The sequence below is a fragment of the Diabrotica virgifera genome, chromosome 5 (genome assembly GCF_917563875.1).
Source record: "Diabrotica virgifera virgifera chromosome 5, PGI_DIABVI_V3a".
Taxonomy (NCBI): domain Eukaryota; kingdom Metazoa; phylum Arthropoda; class Insecta; order Coleoptera; family Chrysomelidae; genus Diabrotica; species Diabrotica virgifera.
The window spans coordinates 37,543,506-37,563,989 of record NC_065447.1 but is presented as its reverse complement, the minus strand read 5'-3'; the positions used below and the strand labels follow the sequence as shown (position 1 = coordinate 37,563,989).

Below are 20,484 nucleotides of genomic sequence, written 5' to 3'. Positions count from 1 at the left end.
ATACAGAAAAAGGCAGTAGAAATGATTAATCTCATATTTATCGACAACACTGTATGGTCCTCACTTGATGAGCTGTAAGGAAATATACACGTAAAGTTGTCCTCACTTTGTGCGCATAACGAAAAAGTATATACAGTCTCACTTTAATAGCTGCGTATAATGGCCTCACTTGGGTGGCAATATACATGAACAATACGGGACACATATACGTAATTTTTTTTGTGTATACTCGTCATTTTTTAATTGCTATTTACTTGTCAAGGTCACTATGAAGAGTTGAAACGATTATGTCTACGTTTTCTACCGGTCCTCACTAAGTGCGCGTAATGTCAGGACCTCACTTTGATATCTGTGCATAAATATATATATATATATATATATATATATATATATATATATATATATATATATATATATATATACATATATATATATATATATATTTATGCACAGATATCAAAGTGAGGTCCTGACATTACGCGCACTTAGTGAGGACCGGTAGAAAACGTAGACATAATCGTTTCAACTCTTCATAGTGACCTTGACAAGTAAATAGCAATTAAAAAATGACGAGTATACACAAAAAAGATTACGTATATGTGCCCCGTATTGTTCAAGTATATTGCCACCCAAGTGAGGCCATTATACGCAGCTATTAAAGTGAGACTGTATATACTTTTTCGTTATGCGCACAAAGTGAGGACAACTTTACGTGTATATTTCCTTACAGCTCATCAAGTGAGGACCATATAGTGTTGTCGATAAATATGAGATTAATCGTTTCTACTGCCTTTTTCTGTATAACACAGTAAGAATTATTATTGTTTCGTTGTTTCAGTCACTTGTAGTTCTGAGCTAGTGTGCTAGCTCATTTGAAAGGATATTCAATTCTCTATCCAGTATTATTAACATTGACATAATTATCTATACAGAGTGTATTTTAGTATAGGTACTGTTGCCCCTGTCGATTTTCATTTTGAAACGACAATTTTCCAACCTTAATTTTAGTATACAAGATGATTTACTTAATTTAATTAAACTTAATGTACCTTTTTTACTGACTTAATTTTACAGTTATTCCACTAGATGGCAAATACAGTGAACATGATCATATGTTTTATTTCGAATAATCATTTTAAAATAGTTTTAGTTTTCTATTTTCTCTGAAAATTGTTGCAAGCTTCTTGTTCTTATACTTAAAATCATGTCACTACAAATTTATACGAGACTACATATTAAGAGTATAGAAAGTATTATAATATATAACATACATGCTTTTTTCCATTTATTGAAGATATTTCACCTTATCCTGAAATAATGCAATGTGACCAAGTGTCCTCAACTAAAAAAATATATCCCACTATTTCAATACTAAGTGTATAGTTTGTACTATAAACCGTATTGAAATAGATTGCAACATGTGTGTGTGGTTGGGATATTGACTGCGAAACCTAAGGCTTCATTCGCCTAATCATATTTACCTTTGATTCTTATAACAATAAATAAAATTGATTAACATTTTATATCAATATTATTAGTGTTTTTAAACAATATCAGTATGATATATCAGTATGATAAAGTCAAGATAAACAATACTATAACAGAAAGCTTTGAGGTCAAACAATGACTGCGGCAGGGTGATCCATTATCGTCTATAATCTATAATGTTTAGCATATTACTAGAAAAGGTTATACAGGAAGCAAACATTAATAGAACAGGTCTGATCTACCACAAAAAACATCAGTGCTTGGCATTCGCAGACTATTTGGTAATCTTGGCTAGGAGCAAAATAGAACTTATAGAAACGGTCATGAGACTCGAGGAGAGGGCAGCAACCAAAGGATTGTATATAAATGAAGCAAAAACAAAGTATATGGAATGAACAAATAAGCAATTCGTTCGGGGGCAATACATAACAATGACAACAGCGAAGGGAACACAGTATAAATTCGAAGAAGTTTAGAGATTTGAGTACTTAGGAACTGTCTTCACAAGAGATCCTAACTGTGAAGAAGAAATACAAAAGAGAATTATGTCGGGCAACCGCGCTATATTTGCTTTTAATGGGTTGTTAAGAAGTAAACATATATCACGAAGAGCAAAACTAAGAACTTACAAGACCGTAATAAGGCCGATAGTAACGTATGCTTCTGAAACATGGGTCACAACAAAAAAACATCAAGAGTTGTTATTAGTTTGGGAGAGGAAAATACTGCGCAAAATCTTCGGTGGGAAAAACTTAAATGGACAATGGGTAAGAAGAACAAATAAGGAACTAACTGAGCTCTATCAAGATCCTAACATACTAGCAGTAATTAAGGCGCAAAGACTTAGATGGTTGGACCATGTGCAGAGGATGATTCCATCTAGAATTCCCAGAATGGTACTATCTAGTGCATTGGCAGGGAAAAGACGAAGAGGAGGACCGAGGTCACGATGGAGTAATGGAGTTAGAGAAGATATGAGAAGAATTAACTTAAGGAACTGGGAAACAAAAGCGACTGACAAAAGGGAGTGGAAAAGAATAGTACATCAAGCCATGGGCCTACTAGGCTCGTACTGCTTACATATTATAATATCAGTTTTCTAATATTATCCAGTTCCATATCCAGTTCCGAATCCAGTGGTTATATTTCTTCCGTATTGTTCAGTTTCGCTTCCAGTGATTGTATTTTTTTTCTTGTTTTTTTTTTGAAATATTTATTTATTATTTTATTACTATATTTTTTTATTGTGCTCATAATATATTGAAACATTGTCTACACACATGAATGCAGTAACAATAAATAAAAAAATCGGAGATCCACACCCCGGATTTGAAATCGAAACCTCTGCTTTACGAATCCGAGATCCGAGGTCTACCCACTAGGTCACTAGGCTATCGCTCTTAAGACAATATTTTTTCCTGAAACGGGGAACTTCTAAAGCCGGGTCTAGACTATGTAACAAAACATGCTAATAACAAAGTTGTACAACAAATTTGTTGTACAACTTTGTTATGTAACTTGGTATAATATAGCATGAGTATCCAGACTATATAACAAAAAACAAAACAACAACATGCGCATAAATTTTGCAGCATTTTAGATGGATAGCTGGTAGGTTAGGTAGTATATAGAATTGCGTCATATAAGTATGGAGGATCTCTTCATAGCAACAGCAGCTTGTGTAATATTGTGGAGGCGACACCGGCGTGTTAAATTAATATTTTGGATGTGTCCTTCATTAGCAGCTCGAGCAAAATATAGGTAGTGGTACAGCTCTTTTAGCTGATCTGGAAATAGATAACATAGACCCATCGACAGGAGACATTAAATGTGATGGCAGTTTTAAAAACTTCTTAAGAATAGAAAGTTCTGATTTTGAATTTCTTATAAATGACATCGGCCATAAAGTAGGCAGGAAAGACATTTCGAGATGCAATTCCAATAAGAGAAAGATTAACAGTTATATTATTAGCAAAGTATATTTTTTAAACTTTTTACTCATTGTTTCAGAGAGGAAGTATAACATTTGTGTAAAATTTAATTCCTCAGTATTATCGTCTTCACCTGTTCATGATTGAGTGTCACTGTCTGTTTGAATTGGTGTAGCTGGAGAAGTAGCGGATGTAGGTGTAGTGGACGGAATAGAAAGGCTCAGATATATTGTATGATTGAGTGCCTGTTTGAGTAGCTGATGAAGCAGTCTGCATCTGTGTAGCGAATGAAGTGAATGTTACAGGTTTTATGTCTGAACACTCTGCTCTGTAGATAATAGTATTTATGTCAAATTTAGAGTTGATTTGCACCGATTTGCTGTTAAGGTTCCCCGTACTGCTTTTCTTTTGTTGGCTTGAGTTATAGGCGTACGTGCATTAGTTTTAACTACAGTTTCTGTATCTATTTTCACTTCTATTTCAGTCTATTCATCGTGTTTTTTATTTGTTTTTTAAATCAATAAATGTAGCTCATCCCATAGCAATCCCATAATACTCGTTACTTACGAAATAGCTCAATTAAATGAGTAGTCAGTTCCTCAGTTCTTTCGACAATTTCATCGCGTAAATAACCCTACGTGAACAGAGCAAAGAAAAATCTAGCACAATCACTCCAGAATGAACAAGGCGATATGACTCCAACGGTTGCTGCTCGCGTAGGTACTATGCCAGAGAAATGTTTCAATAACATGTTTTTAGGTGTAGATCAGTCGCGGTGCGGTTTTATAACTTTCTTTGATGTTTACCGACATCTGTTGGATAACATAAAACATGCTATATAACCAGAAAAATGTTATACAACACTGTGTTTTAAAACTTGTTTATTTAAAATTTTGTAACAAGTTACAAAACTTTGTTATTTAACATGTTTTGTTACATAGTCTGGACCCGGCTTAACGGTAACTGCTTATAGGTAATACACTACAATTTCTGAATATTTTTTCTGAAATCTATCGAATGGTACCAAACACGACCCCCACGGAGGTGGGGGGGGGGAGGGGGTTACTTTAAAATCTTAAATAGGAACTCCTTTTTTTATTTCAGATTTGGATTCTTTGCGTAAAAATAAGCAACTTTTATTCGAAACGTTTTTTCTAATTACGGATAGGTGGAGCTATAATCGGAGAAAACGGGTGTTGGAAATGGAAAATTAAATTAAAATATGGAAAGTCCCCACTAAAATGGAAAATTTTACTTAACTTTTTTGGTTTTAGAACCTAATAATCACAACCCAATAGGTCCCCAAAGCGCTCGAGTGACTGCACATTTAGCATACTTTGCTCCCCTACTATATGTATTATAAATAATATGCGAAGTAATTATTAACCCAAACAACCATAATTCAACTTTTATTTACTAATAAAGAACTGGACGAAAGTGTCACATCAGCTTTTATGAAACACATGAATATTTACATAAAAAGGTATGTGATCTGCTTGAAATCGATATTCCCAAAATCATCTAAAAATTGTTTATACTTGAGTACTTTGAGACTCTTGTATGAAATGTGAATACCGAAATACGATTAGGAATCTCCATTATGTAATTTTTAAATAATACATTACATAATTCTTAGGAAATGAAAGGTATCATACAAACGTGTTAAAAAATACTACCTACTGAAATTTTTTGATGGCAATAAATGATGAATTGGTTTATCGAATTTATTTTTAAGGTGATACAGTAGCAATCAACAGGTAGCCAAAACGCGTTCCAAGATTGAGGCTGTAATTTTGAATATTTTTTCGAGATATTTGGCACACGTATTTATAATATAATAAAGAATGGCGGTACAGAGCCCAATTTGAAAAATATATTAATATGTGGAAATTACTCTGTAAATAAATGCAATATTAAAAAAACGAGTCTGTACCGCCATTAAGAAGAACAAAAAAATACACTTTCTTCAAATAAACTTTTTTATCAGATGCCTAGATTTTGTGTCATTTTGGAACTACTAATGAAATAAAAAATTTTACTAGTTCCAAAATGACACAAAATCTAGGCATCGGATAAAAAAGTTTATTTGAAGAAAGTGTATTTTTTTGTTCTTCTTAGTGGCGGTACAGGCTCGTTTTTTAATATCTATTGTATTTAATTACAGAGTAATTTCCACATATTAATATATTTTTTAAATTGGGCTCTGTACCGCCATTCTTTATTATATTACGAATACATGTGCCACATATCTCGAAAAAATATTCAAAATTACAGCCGCAATCTTGGAACGCGTTTTCGCTACCTGTTGATCGCTACTGTTTCCTCTTAAGTAAAATATGTCATTTGGATATTTTTTTATTTGGGGAATATCCCAATTGACAACGCAATATACACCGACGCCGTCTACAACGAGCGACGAATCAGAGATGCCAGATTGGGGTACTTTCGCTCATTTTTAGGGTAATTTGAAAGCACATGGGAAAATTTTTATAGGTTGAATTGGTTGGGGAATTTTTCGGGAGGAAAATTGAGCAAACTGAATTGCAATATAAATGTATGTAACATATAACATTATATTAACATTATAACCTATCGAGTATATAAGAAGGAAGAGAGACAGACCCCGAAAATCTTTTAGAGATCCTGCAGGATGCAGGAAAATGGACGAAGCAATATTAGAAAAGAAACCTGCAGGACTGGAAAAACAGAAAGAACTGAAAATAACGGTCAAGTGAAATAATACAGGAAAAACTATGGAAATTAAGGGTGGTCAAAAAAACAGGATGTTTCTAAATAAATGCGACAAATTTTAAAGGGTAATTCTATATGAAAAAATAATGACAGTTTGCTCTATAAGCGTATGTCAGCAAATACTTCGTTTCCGAGATATGGGGTGTTGACATTTTTCTTACAAACTGACGATTTCTTTATTGTTCTAAAACCGGTTCAGATATGCAAATGAAATTTGATGTGTTTTAAGAGGTAATTATTGCGCATTTTTTGACATAAAATTAATAATTTTATATCTACTGTTGAAATGGTGTGAATTTTTTTAAAGAAAAACATAGTACGCCACTGAGATATTTCAAATAACAAATCATTTTGGAATTACTCGTTCAATTTATGATATATACAAAAATCTATTATTCCTTTTTTTCATACGTCGTTCGTGCCGTTTTTATGCAAAAAGTGAAACATCTTAACGCGTACAAAGTATTCGAAATAAATTTCTATATATTCATATTATGAAAAAGAACTTGTCAATTCTAATTCATATAGATATACCTGGTTTGTTTTTTTTTATTTCAAATTACACACCCACGGACACACGACAATGTTGATAAAGCAAAGGTTACAGAACAGGAAGACAAAACTATTTAACCATTGAGGCTATAATGACAAGCAGCAGTATAATAATATCACTGACTATTCATAAATTTGTTGATACTTCGTAAATCTGATCTTCGTGTATTTTAAGTATGTATGTATAACATTGTAATACCATAAAAGTGATAGGTATTACCTGACAAATGACCTTTAAAAGCCATAACAATTTTTAGGTTGCATTATTTTTATTAGAGAATTTTTGTGAGCTAGAAATAGTTTTCTTATTGTTACAATTATTTAATATTAATTGTCTTAGGAGTAATCTTAGTCCAAAGATAATCTATAAAGTCCAAAAAAATAATGAATGTAAAAAATATTATATTTTGTTTTGTTTAGCTAATGCCTCGACAACTAATGGCCATTGGCATGGTCGGTACGGTAATTTTGAACAGTTGGGTACCTAGTGTCATGTGTAAGTAGTGTGTGTTGAGTAAGCGCCTTGTTACTTTGCAATGTCGCCGTCATTGTCTTTGCAAAGAGACGCTAATTGTATCCGAACGTCTGCGGTCCCTCCGGTGAGAACCGATCCCACGAGGACAGAAACTATATTCATTTATTAATTTATAATAAATGAAAAATTTCCGACCCTGGTGAGATTCGAACCCACAACCTTTCGGATTTTTTCGATCCACAGGCAGGCGCTCTTACCACTGAGCCACGGAGGGGGGTAAATATTATATTTATATATCAGCGTCTCTCAAAATTTGGCGCCCCCAAATTCTGGCGCCCCGGGCGGTCGCCCGGCTCGCCCGCCCCTTTATCCGGCGCTGCTTTAAGGCACTAGTGCTTTAAAATTTTTATGGCACTGCAATTCGTATTGATCGTATAGGCAATTTTGATATAATGTCAAAAAAATATAAAAATGGAATGTCAGTCAAGTTCAAGTAAAAGTTTTTGTAGATATTCTCCTGTAATTACGTTTGTAGAAAAAATATTGCATGATATGCCTGTTAAAAAGTGCATTTTTAAGGCACTCATGTGAATTGCAGAACTCGCTGTCGCTCATTCTGCAAACTTTCACATGCGTGCCTTAAACGTGTACTTTTAACACTTATATCATAAATAACTATTGAAATACTGATTACAAAATTTATAGTATTTTAAGCCTTTCTGAGAGCATATGCGCAAAAATTTCGCTCGAATTATTTTTAAATGCGTTCATTTTTTTCGAATGCTGAGAAAACCTTAAGTATTTTTAAAAAATTTAAACGCAGAAAGAAATATTACTGTATTATCCATGGTCGAAAGTCCTTGAGAACTTCTATAAATATTTATTTTAATAAGTCACAGGGGTGAAAAAAAATAGTCTGATTTTTAATTTTAAATATATCATTCAAAAGAAACTTTTAGTTCATTATAAGGGACTTTCTGCCCTCGGGAATAATGTAGTCTTCTATTTTGCGTTTAAATTTTTTTAAAATACCTATTAGTTATCTCAGGATTCGAAAAAAATAAATGCGTTTAAAAAGAACTCGACCGAAATTTTGCGCCTAGGCTCTCAAAAAGGATTAAAGTATTAAACATTTTTGTACTGTTTGAATTTATGCGACGATTGACGATCCACTGTTTTAAAGATTGGTTGAACAGATGTTGCCAGTTGTATGGTCCTCACTATGTGTATCGTAAGTTATTCAACAGGGCATAGAATATACATGGTTAGAAAATATACGCCAAAGTCAGCGCCTCTATGCGGAAAATCTCTGAACTAAAAATTGATGTGGACCATACAAAGTGAGGTCCCACTTTTTTTTGTAAAAAAACAGTGTTTGCTATCAGTACATGTCTACGAAAAAGTCTTACATTGATTGACTAAGTGAGGTCCGTATACTGGACCTCACTTTGTACAGGACCTCACTTCAACCGCAGTTTCTTTTGATATGTGGCTCACTTCATACGCTGGGAGTAAATATATATATATATATATATATATATATATATATATATATATATATATATATATATATATATATATATATATATATTGTTGGGATCTTGATTATTGATATGAGATAATAATTTTATATGTCATTTAATTTAATCAATGCTTTAATAATAATCTAATTAATTAACCAGATCACATATCAATATGTTTTCAATCTCAGGGCGAATTATAAATTAATTACTTACTTTCGTGGCTTCTAGTATTTCTTAATGGTTCCTAATCGGGATAGAAAAGAAAAGAGTAAAAAAAAATACACATATGGGTTACAATTGTAATCAAAATATTGTTTATTTTATTTAAATGGCAATCACTGCTTAATATTTGCTATATCTTATTATTCTTAAACATAACATTTATACATGGGAATCTTATTTTCTTTTGATTTCCAATTGAAAGTTTTTATTAACATTTAACTATTATGATTTATCAGCAACAATTCTATTTAAGTTTGATGAAGCTTTTCTGATATTATTGATTATGTTTTTTCAATTTTAAATGTGGTATTTACTACGAAAAACCCATACATTCATGTCCAAACAAATGAGACTGACCTTTTTCTGGTGCACTGAGAATGTCTTCACACAAGACCCGTTTCCTGCTATCCTTGGCTGCAATCAAAACCTCGTCCTGGCTTCCAGTAATGTTCTCCTCCGAAACTAGCTCGTATAGCTCTCGTTTCCTGCTTCTGTCGTGATGCTGTGTTCTACCTTTTTCGAAACTGCAATCAGCTACCGGAAACTCTTGGCTCAAGGAGGTTCTTTTACTCTCGACCTGGCCTACTTCTCGTTCCACGATAGATACTCCACACTCACGGAACTACAACGACTTTCTCACTCCTCGAACACTACCGTCTACTACTCGACTTCACTTCTCGACAGCTCAAAACATTCTGATCTCTATTTGTCATTCATTCCCCTCCTTTCTAAATATCCCTTCCAGATTCACAAATCAAAATTCCACCACCAACTCTCATTCGCAGTATTCCTCAAAACCAATTTTTAAACTTTCTAAATATGCTTAATGGATTTCAAAGAAAATAGTTAATTCCCATTCTAAAATTACTTTCTACTAATTACAACATTTAATGATCTATTATCTACTTTCACTAAGTCTTCTTTAGCATCGGCTAATGATTGAACCTTCCGCGAACAACGATAATGACCTATTTTCGATTTCACTTTAGTTTTATTTTAAGCGCATTGTTCCGAGTATCGTTTTAATCACTTCTTAAAATTAAATATAACAATTTGTTGTATACAGGTTGTTCTAAATTTATATGCCCGTGGTTGAGAAAATTGAAAATATTTTATATTAAATTGAATTTTGTCTATAATTATCAAAATTTAATTTTCATATCAAATAGAAATATAACAAATCCCCGCCTTGTATTCGATAAAATTTATCTGCATTTTTAAATAAATTTTCTCGAGGCAAAACCAACTCCCTGTATATTTCCTTACTTTAATCTACGTCTTATATCCTAACTTACTATCTACTTCATGTAATTCTGTCTTTTATTCGTGATATTTGTATACATCGTGAATATTATAAATTCCTCGGATCTTTTCCGAGTTCCTGTGCCTCAACTCATAACTATTTATCCCATTTTCATTATTCACGATGTACGGGCCTTCGAAAACAGGCATCAACTTTGCGCAAATGCCGCCAGGAAGATTTGATACTCGTAATGCCCTCACGAGTACTTTTTCACCCTTTTGGAAAGTCACTGGTCTTCTTTTTCTATTTTGTTCCTGTCTTTGGATATATTTTTCGTTGCTTCGCCGTAATCTTCTCTGTACGGTTTCAATCACCTGTTGATATTCTTTTGGCTCTTGGTCTTCCCATGGCCTTATCGGCATTACACCCTTCATGATGTATTCTGGGGTCTCCTTTGTTACTGTGCTCGGAATTGTATTTAGATACCTTTCTATTTCCGCCATTTTCCTGTCCCAGTGGCGATGTTGACCATCTGTTGCAATGCGAAGAAATTTTGTCACTTCCTGTATGAATCGTTCCGAAGGATTACTCTGTGGATGCCTGATGCTGACAAAATTTGTCTCTATTCCTCGTTCTCGAAGTTGTCCCTTGAAACGATCATTTCGGAAATACGTTGCATTGTCCAGTAGAATCTTTTTTGGTGTTCCTACTATGGCTATAAAATTGTCGATTTTTCTTAATATTTCCTCCCCCTTTGTGGTGCGGCAACTATATAATTTTACGTATTTTGAAAACACATCCACCATTACCAGAATATGTTTGTTCCTTTTAGTGGTCATAATTAGATCGCTTAACATATCTATTGCTACAATGTCTAGTTTGTTTCGGGCTTCAATATTTTTGGCAACATTTTCGTTTTTGAAATTCCGACTCTTATATTTTTGACATACATCGCACTTCTGGGTAATTTCCTTTGCAATGCGGTAATCCTGTCGGCTGATGTAATTTTCCCTAAAAACGAGCCAAACTTTTCTGCTACCGATATGCCCATTGTCCTCATGTAATTTCTTTATTATCTTTTCGGCCAATGTCTGTGTCACTAAATATAGTTCCTTTCCGTCTATTCTCTTAAAATATATGTCATTTTCTACTTCCGCTCTTCTTTTCTCTCTTTCCTCTAGGTCTTCTTGGTTTGTCCTTATCTCATTTAACGAATATATCCCTTCTTCTTGTATTAATCTATTTAGTCCCACCTGTAGAGTAATTGTTTCCTTTTTTCCCGTGTCCTCATCCCGTGTTAGAGCGTCGGCTATTATGTTGTCTTTTCCTTTTATATATCGGAACTCAAAATCATACTCCTGTAATAATAGAATGCCTCTATGTATTCTATTATTTACTAATCTGTTCTTCATGATATGTACTAAAGCTGCATGGTCTGTTTCGATTGTGAATTTTGCTCCCAGTAAGTAAAACCTCAATTTGTTTACGCAATATAGTACACTGGCAAACTCCAATTCTGTAACACTATATTTTCTCTCATGTGTTTTAGTCACTCGCGATATGAAACATATCGGCACTTCTTGGTCGTTTTGTATTTGAGACAGAACTCCTGCAAATTTTTGTATGGACGCATCAGTTCGGAGTATAAAAGGTAAATTGTAAATGGGGTGGTATATTTTCGTTCCTTTTGCGAATTCTCGTTTTAATGTTTCGAAAGCTTCCTCCTGTTCTTCTTTCCAATTCCATTTTATTCCTTTTTTAAGCAACTTTATCAGAGGGATTTCCTTTTGGCTCAAATCGGGAATCAGTTTTTTAAAATAATTAATCGTGCCAAGAAAACCTCTCAATGTTTTCAAATTCGTTGGTCTTGGGTATTCATCTATGAGCTTGACTCTATCTTCGGATAATCTTACTGTTTTGGTGTCCAATTGAAAACCCAAATAAATGACTTCTTTTTGAAAAAATTGACATTTTTCAATGTTTAATTTCAATCCCGCTGTGTCCAATTCTTCCAGAATTATTTCTATGTGTTTCAGATGACTCTGAGTATCTTGTGAAAAAATTAATAAATCATCGATATAATGAACTATGAAATCTTCGTGGCGATTCAAAATGGTATGTAGAGCTCGGACGAGTGCAGCACAAGCACTCTGCAATCCAAACGGCACTACCTTAAACCGGTAGACAATGCCATCAATAGAAAAAGCGGTGTAGTTTCTACACTTTTCAGCTAACGGTATCAACCAAAAACTATGTTTTAAGTCAATTTTCGAAAATATGTGTGACCCGGTGATTCTTCCAAAAATGGCCTCGATGTTTAGAGGTGATTCATATTGTGATACAGTGTGCTGGTTGATATTCCTGGCATCTAAACATAATCTCAATTCTCCACTGCTTTTCTTTACTATCACAATCGGGTTAACATATGGTGAATCACATCTTTCGATGATTTGAGTTTCCAACATTTTATTTATTTCTTCTTTCACCTCTTGTCGATACTTGTATGGAATCGGGTAAGTTTTTGATCGAAAATTTCCCAAGTTTTTCACCTCAAATGAATGTTCGTACTTTTTAGCCACTCTGTTTTCCTCATTGATCAAATTTTCGTAGTTTCTTAACATCAACCGCAATTCTTTTTCTTTCCCTTCTCCACATATCAATTTTCTGTCTTTTTTCTCAGATTCTTCACACATGTTTACCGTGCATTCTGCATCCTCGTTTGCATATACCTCCTCTTCAAATACCACTGTTTCAATCATATTCTTTTCACTTTCATTTTTTAGCTTTATTTCTTCTTCTCCTGAGCCCGTCTCTTCTTTTGAGGAATCCCAGGTTTCCTTTGTTTCTGATACTCTCAAATTTTCTTCTTCTGGGCTCAACTCTTCTTTTGAGGAGCCACAGGTTTCATTTTCTTTTATCTTTTTCTGACCTTTTCTCCTTTTTCTTCTTTGTCCTTGCTTCGCTGCCAAATTCATTTCCACTGTTTGTTCTTTACCTGATTCGTCCATATTTTGTTTCTCCTGTTCCTTGTCCTGTTCCTTTTCTTTTTCTTCTGTTAGTTTCATCGTATTATTTTTAAAATCTATCACTACATGTTTTTCTGCCAATTCGTCAACTCCTACTATCATGTCATGTGACAGATTTGGCATTATTACACATTGTAGTGCATACATATTCTTACCCAGTCGTACCATTACTCGTATGCCTTCATTTATAGTTGCCAATGTCCGTTTGTTTGCGCCCACTAAATTTACCCTAGGTATTTTGTAAATTAAATTTGTTAAGTTAACTTCTTCTATTAGTTTTCTGTTGACCAATGTTATTTCCGATCCAGTATCTATCATAATTTTAATTGGTGTCTCGTTGATAAATCCATCCACAAATTTTAAATTAATTACATTTTTCTTTTCGTTGTTTCCTGCCAATTTAATAAACTCCTTGGGGTGACAAAAGATTCCTGTTTGTTTTTTTGTTTTTAGTGAGCGCCGTCGTGAAAAGACGCCGGTTGCTCATTGTTGTTTATATTTTCGTCATAATTTCTCTCTCCGTCATATTCTTCTGTCTGGGTATTATTTACCTCTCTTCTATTTTCTCTTGGTCTGTCGGATCTGTTTCGGTTTTCTCGATATCCCTGTTCATTTTGTCTACCATTATTTCTGTTTTCTTGATTTGAGCGTGTGGTGTTTCTATTCTGGTATTCTCGATTTCTGTCCTCATTCCATTGCCTATTTCTTTGTTCATAATTTCCTCTTCCGTTGTCTCTATTTTCGTTTTCCCTTCTGGGATTAAAATCTCGTCTTGTATAGTCCCTCCTATTTTGATTTCTATCTCTGTAATCTTGTGTTTCTCGGGGCCTGTAATCTTCTCGCGACTTTCTTGATTTTCTTTCTCTTAGACGTGATTCTCTTATTTGTAGGAATTGGCATAAACTATCTATGTCTTTGTAGTTTTGCAATGTGATATGGTCTTCCAGCGTTTCCTCGAAATGTCTTGCAATCAGTTCGACTAATTGTTCCGATGAGTAATTATATTGTAAATGTTTTGCATTATTGTACATTTGCAAAGCATATGTCCTTTCTGATACACCCATCCTATCATTGTATTTCCCATTTTGCAATTCCTTGTTAATTTCCAATTGTTGGACCTTTCCCCAGAAATAATTCAAAAATTTTTGTTCAAATTGTTGCCAATTGCCGAATTCTTCTTCTTTGCTATCGAACCATAGGCTTGCTTCATATTTGAGATGGTTTCTGATAGTTTCTTTTGCTGTTTCGAAATTTCCGATGTGCTGTATTTTCTTTTTCAGGCTATTTATGAACGGCACTGGGTGTAATCTTTTTACATCCCCGCCAAACCTTATCTTCACGTCATCTGTGCTATGTATAACCATTTCTCTTCTTTCTCCGACATTCTGTTGCGTCCTGTTTTCGGTGACTTGTTTTTCTATTTCTGTGATTCTTTTTTCCACTTCTTCTCTGTCTACTTGAATAGCATTTTCTAACTTATTTTCCAAATTTTCTAGTTCCTTTTTCTGGCCATTCGTTAACTCCTCCATTTTGTTTTGAATTATCATTTCTTGTTCTTTCATGTGGTCCTTCATTCTAATTTCTTGTTCTTGCATGTGATCTTTAATTTTCATTTCTTGCTGTTCTATCTCGTTTTTCATTGTTGTCAAACATCCTTTTATTTCCTTTTCATACTTTTCTATGCGTTCCTCTATTTTCTTATTGTTCTCTTCTATTGCTTGTTTTGTTTCCTTTTGGTTGTCATCCATTTTTTGATCCACTTTATCCATTTTCTTTGATGTTTCTTCCATGGCTTGTTTCGTTTCACGTTGATTTTCATCCAGTTTTTGTTCCATTCTTTGTGACTGGAGTTGCATCATTTGTAATATTTTATCTATTCCTGATAATTCTTGCTGTTCTGATGCCATGATTGTCGTGTCTAAAATGTCTTCTTGGTCTGAATTATTCTCTTGATTTGAATGTTCTTTTTGTTTTTTGTTGTCTTTGCTTTGGCTTCTTGTCACAGACATTTGTTTTCAAGAAGTACTGTCCCCGCCAAATATGAAATTTTACTAGTATGTTACCAAGACGACTTTTTCTCACCCAAATATTATAAATTGTCAATAAATATATCAAATGTAATATCGTAAAAATAAAATATTAAATCAGTTATGTAAAATTTGTACCTAAAGAGATCTAAAATTTTATGTTATCAAATGTAAGTATCTCACTTTTTACCACAGGCATATAAATTTTCAAATACCGGCTTTACTCTTTCTATCCTTCAAATTTGCCACCAGAAATACTTTACAATGCCCTCCACGTTGGACGACAGTTGTTGGGATCTTGATTATTGATATGAGATAATAATTTTATATGTCATTTAATTTAATCAATGCTTTAATAATAATCTAATTAATTAACCAGATCACATATCAATATGTTTTCAATCTCAGGGCGAATTATAAATTAATTACTTACTTTCGTGGCTTCTAGTATTTCTTAATGGTTCCTAATCGGGATAGAAAAGAAAAGAGTAAAAAAAAATACACATATGGGTTACAATTGTAATCAAAATATTGTTTATTTTATTTAAATGGCAATCACTGCTTAATATTTGCTATATCTTATTATTCTTAAACATAACATTTATACATGGGAATCTTATTTTCTTTTGATTTCCAATTGAAAGTTTTTATTAACATTTAACTATTATGATTTATCAGCAACAATTCTATTTAAGTTTGATGAAGCTTTTCTGATATTATTGATTATGTTTTTTCAATTTTAAATGTGGTATTTACTACGAAAAACCCATACATTCATGTCCAAACAAATGAGACTGACCTTTTTCTGGTGCACTGAGAATGTCTTCACACAAGACCCGTTTCCTGCTATCCTTGGCTGCAATCAAAACCTCGTCCTGGCTTCCAGTAATGTTCTCCTCCGAAACTAGCTCGTATAGCTCTCGTTTCCTGCTTCTGTCGTGATGCTGTGTTCTACCTTTTTCGAAACTGCAATCAGCTACCGGAAACTCTTGGCTCAAGGAGGTTCTTTTACTCTCGACCTGGCCTACTTCTCGTTCCACGATAGATACTCCACACTCACGGAACTACAACGACTTTCTCACTCCTCGAACACTACCGTCTACTACTCGACTTCACTTCTCGACAGCTCAAAACATTCTGATCTCTATTTGTCATTCATTCCCCTCCTTTCTAAATATCCCTTCCAGATTCACAAATCAAAATTCCACCACCAACTCTCATTCGCAGTATTCCTCAAAACCAATTTTTAAACTTTCTAAATATGCTTAATGGATTTCAAAGAAAATAGTTAATTCCCATTCTAAAATTACTTTCTACTAATTACAACATTTAATGATCTATTATCTACTTTCACTAAGTCTTCTTTAGCATCGGCTAATGATTGAACCTTCCGCGAACAACGATAATGACCTATTTTCGATTTCACTTTAGTTTTATTTTAAGCGCATTGTTCCGAGTATCGTTTTAATCACTTCTTAAAATTAAATATAACAATTTGTTGTATACAGGTTGTTCTAAATTTATATGCCCGTGGTTGAGAAAATTGAAAATATTTTATATTAAATTGAATTTTGTCTATAATTATCAAAATTTAATTTTCATATCAAATAGAAATATAACATATATATATATATATATATATATATATATATATATATATATATATATATATATATATATATATATATATATATAATATATGGGCTTTATCGCCCGGTCGTGCATAAAAAGTTTTAATTTATTTAATTTATATTCAAATTAAAGGTATTTATATCTATTGCCTTACCTGACTTGTAGAGCAAGCAACGTTGCAAGAATATGCAACGCCCGAACCATTCTGACTGTGTTAGCGAGACAAACTTGCCCACAATGCTGGATGGTGCTGCTGTTCTTCCTTTTAAACAGATTTTTGAAACGATTATTACAAAAAGCCGTGCTTAAACCCTTTTTTCTAGTCACGTATGATTTTGCTAAACCCAATTAATATCGTAGTTAAAAGCTATAGCTGTTAAATCGCAAAAAAAATATTTCCCTTATCAATAAAATACCACATCTGCACACTTCTTTTGGTTTATATCTATATGTTTGCTCTTTAGGCCTTGAAGTTGTCTGAGATAGTAAAATAATTATTCAAAGTTCAATTAATTATCAGAATATAAGTTATTTACAAAACAATTACTCAACGCGGATTCTTAATAAAAATAAAGAGTAACAGGAATCGGACTTCTGGAACGGAGTTCTTCTTAGGGTGCGTGTCCGTTCTAAGCGTTGGCGATCATTTTGGTTATGATGACTTTGTTGGTTGCTATACGGAATAGTTGTGTGGAGGTCTTTCTAAACCATGCTCTCAAATTAGCAAGCCAGGATATTTTTCTTCATCCTGGGGCCCTTTTTCCTTCAATTTTACCTTGTAAAATGCATTGGAGTAGCTCGTATCTGCCTTGATTTCTCATTATATCTCTCAAGGACCCTAGCTTAAGGTCCTTCAGGATGTTGACTAAATCTGCGGTTGTGTTCATCCTCTGTAGTACTTCTTCAATCGAGACTTTGTCTGTCCATGGTATCTTCAGGATCCTTCTGTACAGCCATAGTTCAAGACCGGAATAACAGGACCGAATACTAGTGGACCCAAAAGAGACCCTTGTGGTACACCACTTAACACTGGTTTTTAGATGACAGCAATTTGCCAACTTAAACAAAGAATCCCGATTTGTTAAAAAATTATTAATCCACTCAAGGCGTTGTCAGCGAATGCCAAAATTTTCTAGTTTCTAATATGTTCACATACGCATCACTCGTATGGTGACAAAAAGCACAAAACAACAGCTAACGCCAAGCTACAAAAAGTGCAGCTGCTAGTTTGTCTGAGAATCACAGGTGCAATGTCAACATGTCCCATTGCAACCTAAGAGGCGATAGTGATCCTTCCTCCACTGAATTTTCGCATAAGGAGGGAGGCAGTAACCACCGCTTTAAAGCTGCGACAGACACAAATAATGAAAGCTGGCGGTCCAGGAGGTCATCTTAACATCTTAACACCCTATATAGTGGTCATAAAAAAATCGCCAAATGGGCGAAGCGGTTGAACCGAAATGGGAATAAGGTTCAATCGTATTGTATACGGACGGATCTAAGATAGATAAAAGATCAGGTGTGGGAGTTACTGGGCACAATTTCAGGCTATCCAAATCTTTTTAAACGCCACAACTATCTTTCAGGCAGAAATATATGCCATAGACTTGGTTGCCCAAGAATATCTCAACCGAGACACTCGTAGGGCAAAATTCTTTATTTTATCAGACAGTCAAGCTGCCCTAAAGACTCTAAAGTCATGTACATGTGAGTCAAAGTTGCTTTGAGACTGTTAACGATCCCTCGGGAAGCTGGTGGAATGCAACATTGATGTGGGTGCCAGGTCACAAGGGAATTGCAGGGAACGAGGAAATTGATAGCCTCAAAAGAAGGGGCCATACCCCATTTCAAGTTTCAGAACCCTTCTGTGGACACAACAAGTCACTTCAGAGAGGAACTCCGGACCTGGGAACTAAATCAACTATAACTATACTGGTCTAACACATCAGGACAAAGGCAAGCAAAAAGGCTCCTAAAAATGTCGCCTACTACAAAAACCCACCTTCTTAAAATGAGTAAAAAAGATATAAAAATGGTCACGGGCCTTCTCACTGGTCACTGCCCTCTAAGATATCATCTCAAAAAAATGGGCCAATCAGATAGTGAGAACGGTTGTTTCTGTGACAACGAGACAGAAACGGCAGTATACTATGCAACTGCGTAGCATTGTTCTGCAAACGTCTAAAAGTCCTAGAAGAGGTCACCCTAGCGCCCTCTGACATAGGAAACTGGACACCTAGGATGCTAATCAACTTCAGTAGAAGTATTGGCATCCTAGAGTTTAACTGGAATTAAGTATGCACAAAAGATCTCTATCGGGTTGGGTTCTCAGTCCTTTTTTTATACATTTCCTTCCATTTCCTTCTATCGATGGCCAATGCTTTTGTTTTCTCCCATTTTGGGACTCAAACTAAACATCACAAAAACCAAATGGATGTTAGTAAGCAAAACCCAACAACAACCAAGGCAACTGATATTAGAAAATCAAAGAATTGAATAAGTGGATTCATACATTAATTCAAGTTGAGATCAAGCGAAGGAAATACCTATAAAAATAGAAAAAGTAAGAGCTTCGTTCACTAGCATGAAGCAAATTTTCACCTCTAACAGCCTCACCATAACTCTCAAAATCCGACTTCTGAAGTGCTATGTATTACCGGATTTGTTATAGGGAATGGAGGCGTGGACAATCACTGCAACGTTAATGAAAAAAGTAGAGGCCTTCGAAATGTGGGCTTACCGACGTATATCCTGGACCAGCACGTGACCAACGAGGAGGTACTACGCCGGATAGGCAAAGAAAGAAAGGTAGGAATAATGATAAAGAAAAGAAAGTTGGAATACTTGAGTCCCGTTATGAGGCAAAATAAATATAGAGTACTACAGCTAACCCGTTGTCCTAGGTGAGCGACGGAAAACGACGCGACGCGATGCGATGCGTTGCGATGCGATGCGACCAGTAATTCACGCGACGTGTGGCTTATGTAGCGTCGCATCGCGTCGCTTTCCATCACTCAAACCAGGAAAAACGTGACCATGTCAATTATTCATTCCTATTCTTAAGTGTGGGGAAGTATACGGCAGTGTTACTAGAAAATTCATATTTTAAATACTTAGCTAAAAAATTCAATAAACGAAAAAGAAAGACAACAAATGTCATATATTTAGAACGAGTAAATTTGGAGAGTTTATTCATTAATATCCGAAATTAATGAAATAATCCACGTTGGTTTAAAGAGTATTGTGGCTTATTCACTTTCAATTATATCATTGTAGCTGTTAAACTCAGTATGAATAACTGAGCTATCAATAACTATCAATAAGTAATTTTCAAAAACCAAATTCTATTGAGGAGAGGCTGTTACTGACTTTAAGGTATGTTAATGAAAAAACATTGATACTATATAGTTATTATTAGTTTTTATTTATTTATCTATTGCGTAGGATAATTTGAATTGAAAAAAGCAATGGGGCGTCACACTGTGTCGTGTCTCGTCGCGAACAAATCAAGTTCGCACTTCGTCGCGTCTTGTCGTAGACTGATTAACCCGAAAACGTAGGCCATACACAAACACAACCATTACTTGATATTTTCGCGTCGCGTCGCGTCGTGT

At 34.3% G+C, this 20,484-nt stretch overlaps 1 protein-coding gene across 1 annotated transcript in view; it reads right to left on the bottom strand.

Annotated features, from left to right (window-relative positions):
- LOC126884988 (myrosinase 1-like) overlaps positions 1-17,144 on the bottom strand; it is a 56,270-nt gene extending 39,126 nt beyond the window's left edge. The window contains exon 1 of the mRNA XM_050651378.1: positions 17,025-17,144. Within this exon, the coding sequence (XP_050507335.1) occupies positions 17,025-17,074 (50 nt within the window). The 5' untranslated portion in view covers positions 17,075-17,144. The remainder of the gene's footprint in view (positions 1-17,024) is intronic.
- Between the last annotated feature and the right edge of the window lie 3,340 nt (positions 17,145-20,484).